General features: G+C 36.6%; 1 protein-coding gene across 1 annotated transcript in view; it reads left to right on the forward strand.

The window, feature by feature from the left end:
- The window catches only part of LOC124169665 (serine proteinase stubble), a 91,481-nt gene extending 80,587 nt beyond the window's left edge, over positions 1 to 10,894 (forward strand). The window contains exons 5-8 of the mRNA XM_046548319.1: positions 762 to 939; positions 3,997 to 4,268; positions 7,892 to 8,046; positions 9,436 to 10,894. Of these exons, the coding sequence (XP_046404275.1) occupies positions 762 to 939; positions 3,997 to 4,268; positions 7,892 to 8,046; positions 9,436 to 9,600 (770 nt within the window). The 3' untranslated portion in view covers positions 9,601 to 10,894. The remainder of the gene's footprint in view (positions 1 to 761; positions 940 to 3,996; positions 4,269 to 7,891; positions 8,047 to 9,435) is intronic.
- Positions 10,895 to 13,376: the final 2,482 nt, after the last annotated feature.

Consider the following 13,376-nt stretch of genomic DNA (forward strand, 5'->3'; position numbering starts at 1 on the left):
ATAAAGGGTTAGGCTACTCCTCTTGAACATTCAAGTCTGAATGTTACCCAAATGATAGAATGGGGCACCCCAACCATTTTAAGATGCAAACAAACCCTAAGTCCTCATCCTCATCTATGATGCCTAGTTTAGAATACCAAAAATTGAAGTTTTCTCCGGAAATGTAGTATTGATCTCATAAAAGATACAGTGAAGTTCATTTGTGCGACAAGTTTTGCCTCTTCACATTTCACTTCTCTCATTTAAAAAATTCCATACATATTTAAATAGTTATGGAGAAACGAGAAAAGTTGGAGAAATATTGATGAGTTGGCTAAGAGCTGCATACTGATTTCTATCTTGAGTTTCTGTATCATGGGAGAAGTGTGGCTTTACATCCAAAATGGCTTCACTTTCCGCAAACGGTCCTAGGACAGCCTGATTTGAGGTACTGATTAATCTATCATTGAGTTTTCACAATACTTCCTTCCGATTGTGCTCTTAAGTTGACAAAAAATGAAAAATTTGCTTTCCATATAACTGTAATCTCCAGGACTGTTATTATCAATTACATTTTTTGAAAGAGAGTAAATAAGCAACAACGCTATTGATTTTGATAGTTAAGGTCATAGCAATTACAGTAATATATTTGCAATGATGTGAGATTTTGGAAGGGATTTTTACGTTTTAATTTCCAACGGAATTCGCTAATACAATCAGAGCCTCGCATCACAAGCACCCGTAATAATGAAGAATGCTGACATTTAATTCATTTTTTTCAGTGTGTGGACGTCGCTTGGTGCCAACATCGCGTATCGTGGGTGGTGCAAAGTCGACATTTGGGAAATGGCCGTGGCAGATATCACTGAGGCAGTGGAGAACGTCGACTTATCTTCACAAGTGCGGAGCAGCGCTGCTGAATGAGAACTGGGCAATAACAGCCGCTCATTGTGTGGAGAGGTATGTATCAGGGGAAATAAATTCAAACCCCCAAAAAAGACGTCTTTCTAAAATAATTTTTAGAATTTCAATTAATATTCCGAGTTATTATATAATATAATGGACTGACTAAATTAGCATGTTGTTGACATCGCTATAATAGCTATATAATAGCCCTCAATATGATATCAGTTAGTAATGAGCAAAATATTGGATTCATATTTTACAAAAAATGATTCCAGAGTGCTTGGGCATAAAACTTTAACCAGCTATTTAGTCTATTGATAGAAAAACGTGGCATTCAAGGATATTTACACACACAAATTATGAATTTTTAACCAATACTTAGGTTCAGTTTGTATGAATAAAAATATGGAGAAGGGTTTTGCAAAAATTACTTTCGTAGAAACTAGTATAAATACCATCTTGCAATGACATATATGAATATTTTAAGCATATCATGCAGCCAAAGCATTTTCCATCTATGACTCTAAACGAAAATACTGTAAAATGTTTCCATCCATGAATGGCAACTTTTGCATGGGGTAAACCTTAAAAAAATTAAAATCTCTATGAATGGATGAAATGCATCTCAGATCTTAAAATGATTTGTTCTCGTGCTACAACCGACTAGTAAGATTCGTGATATGCCGAGATCAACGTCTACGGAACTACATGCTTAACGGGGGTGATGGAATTATTTCATGTTTTTCGCTGGAGGAGTTACATAATTAGTTTTTAAAATTATGAAAGTTAAACGAGTAAGTTATAAAATGGTCATCTAAATAAAAATTTCCTACCTTATAGAATTTCACATTATTTGAGTCGTTTTAAGCAAGCGTAATATATTTTACAAGCGTAACATCATACCAAGACATTTAGTTGTGCAGTGTACATTAAATAATCCAAAATTACAAACTATACAATAGAGATGTGAGAAATTTATGTAAGTATTCAAAAATTAATTGATTCATATGATTTTCTGGTGGTCACTTTAATTATTCTTTAACATGAAGGGCGAAAAGAGCAATTTTGTGTGATGGGCAAAGAAGTACTTTGCATGCCCTGCCATGATATATGTGATACTTAACCAGTTTGAGTTGAGGTTATGGGGAACAATGAAAACATCAAAAACCGGTGCCATCCTCATGACGACTGTATTACTTCCTTGATGAGTCATTATCTGCATAGTTCAACATACCCTTATGAATTGAAAGTGTTTCATTCTTAATATGCTTATTATGAATGTGGTTTTTTATTACGCTGACATCTTTTACAGGTCTTTATTTTTTGATTGCAAATAATTGAAAATTTATATGCGAAAACGTCAAATAACGGGAAGTAGTACTTACATTAGTTTGGTTTTCAGAAGAGGAAAATTAGCATAATACTGCATAGTTAAATAGCTTATTTACCGGATATCGGAGGTTAACTGACATTCAGAAGATCTAAACTAAAACCTAGGATGACTCGAATGATTTTTTTCACTCTGAAGCGCATTATTTGGTGCACATTTCTTTGCATCTGTACGTGCGGCTGCATATGAAGTCATTTGTCAAAACAATGCAAAGGAATCACGTTAAAATAATTAATAAAAACGCCTCATGCACGACAGTAACTTCCACCACAGTGTAATTCATTTCGGGATTTAATTAAATTTAAACTATGGCCAATAATTTACACCCCAAATATAATTGCTATTATCCCATCAATCTTAATAACACGATGAAAATTTCATCCTTACAATAGCTTTGTAAAAGAGAGAAGTCATGGGATAATGATGTAAGAAGATATTTTAATTTAACATAGAGAATAACTACAACCTAGATTAAATGTATATAACATAAAATTCGTTGACTGAAATTTTGTACTTTTTTCCCTAAATATTTTCACTAATTCCGTGTTTATAGGTAAGAGTAAACGTTAATGCTGGTGGTAATGGGTAAATTCGCGACTGAGTGAAATGAATTTTTCGCAATAAATATCTCGGATGCATTAAACCACAGCATATTCGACTGATTAAGAAGGAAACAGTTGATAAAGAACTTGAAAATGAGAACTAAATCAATGAAAAAATGCAAAATATATTGTATAATACGCTCATGTATAATATAATATGCTCAGATATAATACACAACATTGCCGGAGCCATTGCACTACACTATGTGCGGTTGTCAAGCAATCAAGCAGAAATCGTCTCTGTAATTTTTTGCAACACAAAATTGTCGGACCCATTTCATAAACACTATGTATCAAATCATCGCACAGGAATCATCATTCGCCTTTTTTTGCAACTCAACATGGCCGGACCCATTAAATGAACACTATGTGCGTTTGTCAAAACATCAAGCAGAAATCATACCTAAACTTTTCCGCAATACAAAATTGTCGGACCTATTACTAGAACACTATATGCACACTCACTCACTCCTGTGGCCATTCGAAACCTAGAAGATCTTTGGCCTCACCGACTAGGCGCCTCCACATTCTACGGTCGCCTGCCATATCCAGATGGGCTCACATCCTTCTCAAATCCTTCTTAACTTCATCGCCCCAGCGCATTCTTGGTCTTCCTACCGGTCTTTTGCCTTCGAGTTTGCCTTCCAGTACTTGTTTCAGCATTGTGTCCTCACTTCTTCCATGGAGGAGGCCAAGGCTTCTCATTCTCTTGCTTTTAATTATTCCCACGATATCTGGTCCTATGTATAGGTCTCTCAACTCTTTGTTCTTCCAAATTCTCCATGTTTCTCCTTCCTTTATTGGGCCGAATATTCTTCGTAAAACTTTGTTTTCAAAAGTTATTAGCTTCTTTTGGGCTACTTTTGTAAAAGCCCATGCTTCAGAGCCATGTAATAATATTGCCATGACTATTGGTTTATATATTTTAAGTTTTTTTTTCTTTGCAAGAGTTTATTTTATTTAAGAGTTTTTTATATCTTTTACAATAATGAAGATGTAGTAATAAACACCCGAATAGCAGCAGGTGCAATATCATATTAAAGCTTAGTAAAACTATTTAAAAATGAACGCCATATGCGGCTGACAAAATATCTATCATACCTAACCTTTTATTTGCAGCGTGCCTCCCGGTGACCTCCTGCTGAGGCTAGGGGAGCATGACCTTTCGACGGAGACCGAGCCCCTGGGTCACCTTGAGCGAAGGGTGCAATTGGTCGCCTCCCACCCCCAGTTCGACCCTCGGACCTTCGAGTACGACCTCGCCCTGCTCCGATTCTACGAGCCCGTGACCCCGTTCGCGGCCAACGTTCTGCCCATCTGCGTCCCCGAGGATGACCGATCGTTCGTGGGAAGCACCGCCTTCGTCACCGGATGGGGAAGGCTATACGAAGGTAATTAAGGAAACGACGGACTCGTGAGGGGAGAATTTCCCGAAAATTTCCCGAACTTAAAATTCTCAGGAGCGTAATGACTGCTTATCTTCCCACTACCTCAAATCCCCCGTAAGGAACCACTGCAAAAAGCAAAAACTGGGCCAGTAAGGTACTCGGTTATAAGGAAAATATTCGTAAAGTCGAATTTTTCCGGAAAGATATCGTGGAAAAGCATATCGAATGTTAAACAAAGACATCGTATTTAACAGCTCACAACACGTGTTTCGATTGCCTTGCTATCGTTATCGGAGCAAATCGGCTGACCTCGGCAGCTATGGGGTACTCATCACCAGCTAGGTAGGTCGTGGGTTTGAATCCCACCTGGATAGGTGGTCCCTGTCCAGATCATGGATTTTTGTATTGTAGATTGTTAATCCTCCGTTTTAAGGGTCTTAACGTGCTGTTTACGGGGAAGTTGAAAAATAAATATTCTAAATTAACATATTCACATGTAAATCAAGAGATGGACACTTTCTTTATCAAATTGGTACGGCTGTGTGATACGGATGTGTACATATTTTCATCGAGTTAGGATGAAAATATCCTTAAATAATTTGAAAGGAAGAAGAAATTAGGGCCAAATTAGTCAAATTCAATGTGAAAACCCCTTAGAAAATATGTAAATAAAATCATAAGTAGACCATATGGCCAAATTAGAGAGGGAATGAGATCAGAATAAACATGGCGACAAATGAATAACTAAAAGGGAAGGATAAAGTTAAATTTTCCAAACTTAAAATTCTCAGAATTGTAATGACTGCTTCTCTTCCCATTACCTTGAATCCCACATCAGGAACCACAGCAGAAAAAAAACTGGGTCATTAAGGTACGCGGTATTAAGGACAATATTCTTATTTACATATCCGCATGAAAATAAAGGGTTATTTTTATCAAATTAGCATGGCTACGTAGGTCAAAATTAAAAACGCCCACACAAGAAGGGGGCATGTAAAGCCTGCGAAAACCTACTGAAGGACCTACTACTACTACCAATCATAAGGGAAATTATTGGCCCAATGAGAAAAGGAGAGAAATGAAGAATTACAATAAACATGGGGATAAATTTTGAACACTTGAAGGGAAGAATACAGTTAGTTTTTTCAAGTCACTTTGGCTAGAATATTTGGGACATGTGTAAAGGATGAAATAGGACAGGATTCCCAATTTAATACACAAGAGGAAGATGGAAGGGGCAGAGCAAGAGATAGATGACCGAAGAGATGGCTAATGACGTATGGTTTGAAGGCAATGGAAGTAACAATATAAAGGGAGAAAGCTAGATGAACTGAATGGAGGCATGCAATAGGGGAAGCCAAAGCCTTCACTCTGCTGTAGAGCTGTAGATGATGATGAACTTTTTTTCATAAATTAATTTAAAACATTTAAATAATTGATATTTTAAATACAGTCCATTTCATTCATTTTTTGTCCTTTTCTTTAAATTAAGTGCTTAAATAATGAAAGCAGAAATCAAATACTTTGCTGGTCTCTGGGAATTGTTTCGGACGCCACAGGCTTCCGGTCCTTGACATTAATTGCCTTTCAACAACTTCAGATACCTTTCATTGGTGTCTCTGTCCAAAATTCTATGCAGAATATCGCGTCTTAGACTTATTACCGGTAAAAAAATATGGGTGTAGTATGAAAGAAAGAACTTTTATCCAGTCCTAAATCAAAACAGCTTTTATGTAGTGCAAACTTATCCCTACAGGTATAAATTTTTATCATTCATAAATGATTTCCAGGCTAATTTTACCCATTTATTCGGATTAAAAAAATTATATCCAAAGTTTGAATAAGTATCGTATGTTTGCAAAATAAAGGCCATAATACAGAAGTTGGGCAAATAACAGCATTCATAAACGAAAAAAGACGAGATGAAAACATATTTTTAGCCACTTTGATCTTTATCTAGCCATGCATTTTCTCGAATGTTAAGTTAGATGCAGTGTTTGCAGGTTCGGGAAGCTGAAAACATCATGAGGATAGATCAAGGATTTTGTTTTTCAAGAAGAGCTAACTATTTCAACTGCATAAAACTTCGATGAGTTCTTCACTTTTTTGTTCACCATAATTAATCTAATTCAATAAAACCTAAACTTTATATCTGATAAAATCATATGGGTTTATTCAAATCAAATCAAACGACAGTATAAAACAATCGACATGAACCACTGAGAAAAGATATTTTTCCGTATTCGTAACGCATATTCTTGAATACTCTATTCTCCATGGATAAATTTTAACTATTAGTGAATACATTGAGCCAAAAATGCCTCAAATTTATACATTTATTTACCAAAGAAAATACTTAGTTGGTTTGAAGGCCTTATGGTCTACGGTAAGGGAAAATTTAAACCACATGCGATGTAAATGTTTATTTCAAAAAACTTTTATTCTTAGACCCCACTGATTTCATGGAGACTATAAGTATAGGATAATCAAATATTAATTTAAGTGGCTAAAACCCCATAAATCCTGAGTGGATTTGTAACACTGGTCATCCGTATCTCTGATCCAAAGACGAAGTCCCAGATGGGGTGGGAGCATGTGGGGAAAATTCACTCTACCTTCAAACCCAATCGTAAATACATTTGCTCTTCATCTATTTATGCAACAACCTACATGGGCGCCCCAACGAAAACTAAAGAATCAATATTTTAGAAGCAATGAATCAGATTTACAACTAGCGTTTTATATTACGAGAAAAATGCTATATTTACATATTCAGGATATAAATATATGCCCTAGAAGGCCTGAAACTCAAATTTAGTACCTAAATACATGTAACCCATGTCATCTACGATTCAAGAAGTTCCTCTCTCAACAAAATCTATAGTATATATCTATATCCACCTTCGTAAATATGAATTATATAGTTAGCTGCAATAATCAGCCATTTATTGCAGCAAACTGTTCCCATGGTGTTCTTATGTTTTTGTGCTTTTAAATTTTCAAAAGATTTTAATAACTTTCAAATTCAATGAAATTCACATTTAAATGATTCTTAGTAATATTTTGCTGATTTTGCTCTCACCTGACAATTTAGATACGAACTTGCATATCGTATTTAGTATTTTAACCATTTAACACTACCATAACTCTGTATCATTTATAATTCTTTTATTGACCCAGAGACGAGGGAGTAGCAGCAATCTGATCTTATTCACCACTTAGTAAATAAAACAGTAAACGCGGTACCTAGGTCCATGATAAATTAGCAATAATAAACTCGGGAACAATAAATTGTAGTTTGCACAATTTAATGTATAACTCCATTACCGGCCATGGTATCGAGATTTCGAGGTTAAAAATGACAGTGTCGAAACCATTCTCGGCAGTGGAGTTATACATTCAATTTTGGATATTACCATAAATTTATCTATTTTTTCATGGATATATCGCATTTTCACCATATCAAGCCTGAACCGATTTCATACGATAGTACCAAGTCCCTAACCTAGTCGTTCATCCCTCAAGTAACACGAATGAAATTCTTTATCCATCAATTTTACATTATATCACGCGAAAAATTCACGATTACAGCATGGTTGAGTCTCAAATATCAACTTTCTCCACAGAGGGACCACTCCCTAGCGTTCTGCAGGAAGTCCGAGTGCCGGTGATCAACAACTCAGCGTGCGAAGGGATGTACCGCAGTGCCGGATACGTGGAACACATTCCGTCCATCTTCATTTGCGCCGGATGGAAGAAGGGAGGATTCGACTCATGTGAGGTAAGGAACAAATACCTGTCACCTAAAGAGCACATATCTTAATTCCCATTGATTCCATGCTGTTTATGCAGGTGATTAAAATTTTTTTTGAGGGGCAAGAGGACTGCATAGAGGAGATCCAATTCCATTCCATAGAAGGTTGACTTCTGTTGCTGTCTACTTCGGTCGCATTTTAATCGGTTTTCAAAAATGTCCGCGGCGCTGTAATGAGTGCAATGCGATCCATTTTTTCCCATTATGTTGCGGTATAATATTTGTAAGTAGCGAGTAGTAGCATTGAAAAATTATGAATTTGATCGTTCACATCTTCATGTGAATACATTTCGATTTACAACCGTGATTATATCTTATTCCCCCGTGAAACTCAGATCATTTTTTCCGTCAGTGACGCGAGTAAACCCAAATAAATGCGCGGTGGGTGACAACACATTTATAGGCCGACTTGTGGATCCCCTATGAAATATTCGTGATGAGGGGCTTAAACCCCTTACATGGAAGCACTGCATGAAACAAGTGACTTTGTACGCAGTCACGCGCACGGGTGTAAAGTTAAGCACACCAAGGATGAAGTCAGTTACACCACCAAGCCCCTTCTCATAAAGCAAACATCGGGATGGGTTTTACCAATCAAGGTGTTGACGTCTAACAAGCTTGACTGACAAATGGGAGATCCGGGTTTGAATCCCGGCTAAGTCAAATAATACTTTATGGCGAACTTCATCCTTGGTATATTTCCCTTAAATGTAGTTAAGCAAACTAATAGTCTCACTTCTGACTCCATTTATATTAACACATTTCCTTATCAAGGTAAAAAACTGAGTCCTAAATAGGATTTAAAATCATGGGACCATAAGAATGATATAACAGTAACGAAACAATGGTTGGTATTTAGGTATCAGATTGGAATTTATTAAGTAAACCTTCTTTCGTATTTACGTTAGAAGTTAAATTTATACTTGATAAAAATATTTCCCTAATACCGTAGATCCTCTTGCTTTCCGCCCACTTCACCTTCTCCACACCCACATCTCCAAAGACTCACAAAGTCTTCTCTCGTACTTCTTCCTGAGTGTCCATGTTTCCGCACCAGAAAAGGCTAGTAAAGATCCCGATCTGGAGTGTAGCGCCTTTTGTCCACGAATTCTCGAGGCGTGGAATGAGAGTAGAATGTTGGGTAAACGAGGGAGAGAAAAGAAGAGAATAGTATTTTTTAGATAGAATGAAAGGGAGAACTCTATTATGAATTTTTGAGGGCAGTTCATGAAGGAAGGGGATGCTGCCAGGATACTTCTTGAATACTCTATGGAGACGTACTTCGGAGGGAAGAATACTTACTTTTTATTTCCGTAGATATATCCTGGATTGAATGATATTTTTTTTATCTTTCAGGGTGACTCAGGAGGCCCGATGGTGATTCAGAGACCTGAGGACATGAGATGGGTTCTTGCTGGTGTCATCTCCTGGGGTATAGGGTGCGCGGAGCCAAATCAGCCAGGTGTCTACACACGGATATCAGAGTTCAGAGGATGGATCAATCAGATATTACAATTTTAATGAACAAGACATCGAGTGCAATATGGAGAATCAATTGCTCCCACTATCGGAGCAGGATGTTAGAAAAAACTGCCATCAGAAGCCATCAAAGATCCGGCAGAATATTCTTCAGTATATCCTTCCAACACCAGCGATTACCAAGAGAAACAGGGAAACTTTGTGCTCATAAAAAGCTTCTATTTAAGATATGCGCTCAGTGAGACAAATACTAAAAATGCGTTCCAACGGAAAACTAATCAATTAGCTATTGTAAGTAATGCTATTTTGGACCTTTCTAAAATAAATTCGTACTTTTACTCCAAAATAGTTTCAAACAAACATATCAATCACATAAAATTAATTTCATGATTGGTGAGTTATAAAGAAAATAGGGTTTTAGTGATTAAAAAACGACATTTAGAAATAATTTAACTTATCCAAATACAGTCGAATGTATTTAGTAATATTTAAGATTAGAAAATATAAAAGGACGCATTAATTGAGATATTAATTGCATAGCAGTCTAAATAAATTATTTGATAACTAACACTTATCAAGATAAAACGAATTCATTTCTAAATATCTTCTACCTTCCTTGGTAAATTAATAAATCCGGGATATTCTTTGAGAACAAAGTTAATAAAGAAAGGAGTGAATATTTTAACTCTTTCATTTAATATTATGTGTTCCCCAAATGAAAACAACTTCATATGGAAGAAATAAAGCTTGAAAAAAGTTAACGATACATTGTTGTAGTGATGGTACTCACATAAAGGACGACATAGCTCGGCAATTGAACGAGGATTGTTTTTATCAAAGGATAATGGGCAGGAAGTGTGAGGTAATAAGTGACAAGTGACAATTTATCTGAAGAGGGGCTAAAACTTTCCATTCATGTGAACATTGGGATGGAAATCATAGTGCCTTTGTGAAAGAGGATTTCCGTGCCCCAGCTCAATTCTAAATATAAGATCAACAAGTCAAACGACATGGCTCAAAGTCAAAGTGACTGCATAGGTGCATATCACCTCGCAAGCATAATGCGAGGAATGAAACTTTTACACCAAAAAGTGCTTTTTTAACTACGGTGGAGATGGTAAGATTTTTATTGCCCTAAGGTGATTTTTTTAGCTTATTCAATTTCCATAGTCTATCGTTAAAAATTGAAAAAAATTGCAAGAAGGAATTTTCAGCGATTATAAATAATTTATTTGAAAAGTATTTATTATTTATGTTCAAGTCTTAGATTTTTACGCACTTGGATGTATGAGGTATGTCAATAGGATTATGACAGCTAGATTTTTCAAAAATCTTTGCTCGTCGGAAAAAAAGGAAATATATTTTTGAGTATTTTCAATCACTGTAAAAATCCACTATTTGTACATAATTGATATAAACTGTCAAAAATATTAAATATCTTGTATTTCCAGAGCGTTATTTTATTTTGGCTACACAACACCGATGTATATCATAAAAGTACACCTTATTATTTTCGCAAAATTCGAAGAATACAATGTATGAAAGTTTTTTCACATTGAGTAATGTTATTCTATGCCTTGATTACATTTTCCGGGAAATATTTTTACCACTTATAATAACATCTCATATCTAACAATAATATACATCTCGTCCAGCTTATAATAACAAATACATTGACAGTATCTTTCCCGATAAGAAATTTCATGGCAAATACTATCATCACTATCAGTCAATAATAACAGCTTTCCTCTCAGTTCACATCATCTAATATTTTCACTCCTGCATAGCTATTTTGCTTTACATCTTTCATCACCAGATCTATACAGAGAATCAGGACACCAAGGTGGGTCCTCTGAGGGTTACAGCGCACTGGGGCCAGGAACCAAGTCAGAGACTTATACGCCCGCACTCCCGGGGAGGGGTTTGGATGGGAAGGAAAAAGGAAAGAGGCGCCGCCGCGATAGGAGCCCGACGACGCCTCTGGGATGGGGATAGGGTTGGAAGGGAGGGACGGGGTAAACACCTCATCGCAATAGAAGCGGATAGGGCCCACTAAATAGCGAAACCTGGATTCAGCCATTCATGTGCCAACGATTTTGGTGGATTTTCCTATTAAAGAGAAAAGTCCACCGATCAAATCGTTGGAACACCAGATCTATGCACTTCAAGGTCTTCCTTTACCATTCCAACCTAACTTGCCCTTCAATGACTATATTCATTATAATATGACGTCTGATGATAGGGCCAATTGAAAATGAGCATATATACACCAAAACTTAATTTATAGCAATAATAAAAACACTACATTCTGGTTGAAGACTTTGGACTTCCCCGAGCAACATCCTCGAAGATGGAGTTAGTTCAGGAAAAGGATCTGGTTTCCTATGCTGACTGTATGTAATCCACTTGCCTGTAACTTAGCCTTAGCTCCACCCTCACCTTGGCAAACCAATCCTTCTGTTGAGTCACGGAGAGAGTGAATGAATACAAACATAGCTAAAGGGTCGCTAATTCAGCATGAATCGAGAATAATTTAACTAATTTTATATCAATTCTGAAAGATGACACCCCACTCACGACATAAGCATGCGATTTCAAATTATTCCCAGGAAGATGTATTATTGTGGAATAATCCGATTTAATGATAATACTGCTCAAGCTACATTGAATGCGTGCCATTTCCACAGTGTGTGCTTTTTTAGGCAGAAAAATATGTCAAAGCTAATGAAATCAGCTGATAAATACACAAACACGGAGGGGTTTTCTCATTAGGAGGAGTTTTTTTTCCCACAACAATGTCGATCATAAGTTAAAGTACGCAACTCCCTTCCGATTAAGGTATCATTGAATATACGATACCTATGCGATACTATTGCCAGCTGAAGCTGCATAATCCTATTTTCATCAAGACATTGGTAATTAGCAGTATTAGTGATAACGCCTCCTTAATACGGTGCTTTCTATTATTTTTTTATTGCCTAAATCGAAATATTATTACTCCTGGAGTACGCATTTCACGTTTATAGATTTTTAAATAACGATATCTATATTTCGCGATTATATGAAAAGTGAAAAATTGCGAGCACGCGAAAACGCGAAGGCTAAGTATGAATGCTGGGAAAAGCCCGTGTGACGTCATTCTGGTTCCCGCTGTCGCCGTGTGAGGTGACCTTGGGGCGAGGACATGTGCGCCGCTGCGATGCAGGCTGCTAGTAGGTAGCAGATTACCCTGAAAGCAGGTAGCGCTTGGCTTAAATAAGGATTATTAATTCCTCATCAAACGAAAGAAACTTTCCGACAATAGGCAGTTTTAATAGGTGATTATTAAGAGATGTTTCCCTGAGCTTTGTGCCTCATGCATGCATTGGTAATCTCAGACGATGTAAAACTCCTATCTACTCGTATAGAAACTAGGTCCCTGTGACGTCAACGTGGAGTGGCATCGCATGAGCGCCATTCTGGCCTTTATGAAATGCAGTTAAAATTGACCATTGCCATTCGTCCAAACTGGGATTTCTAAAACCAAATACTTTTATATTATGAATACACTAATGGTGGGTAACGAATTGCAAACAATGCCTTTCGTTTTCTTTGAAGAAGGAAACTACCCAATTTGCTGATAGAAGACCTTGCACTTGGATAAAATATGTATTTAATTCGTTGGAAATGGTTATTAATCGCTTCTCTACATACTCTTACCCCTGATTACCGTTAAATAAATATACAGTAATGAGGTATAATATAAGGTTTAAAGGTAAATTTGCTAGTTCGAAAGCCGGATGCAGGGAATATATTTTAGGAATGACAGTGCACCACTC

The sequence above is a fragment of the Ischnura elegans genome, chromosome 12, assembly GCF_921293095.1.
Source record: "Ischnura elegans chromosome 12, ioIscEleg1.1, whole genome shotgun sequence".
Lineage (NCBI taxonomy): Eukaryota > Metazoa > Arthropoda > Insecta > Odonata > Coenagrionidae > Ischnura > Ischnura elegans.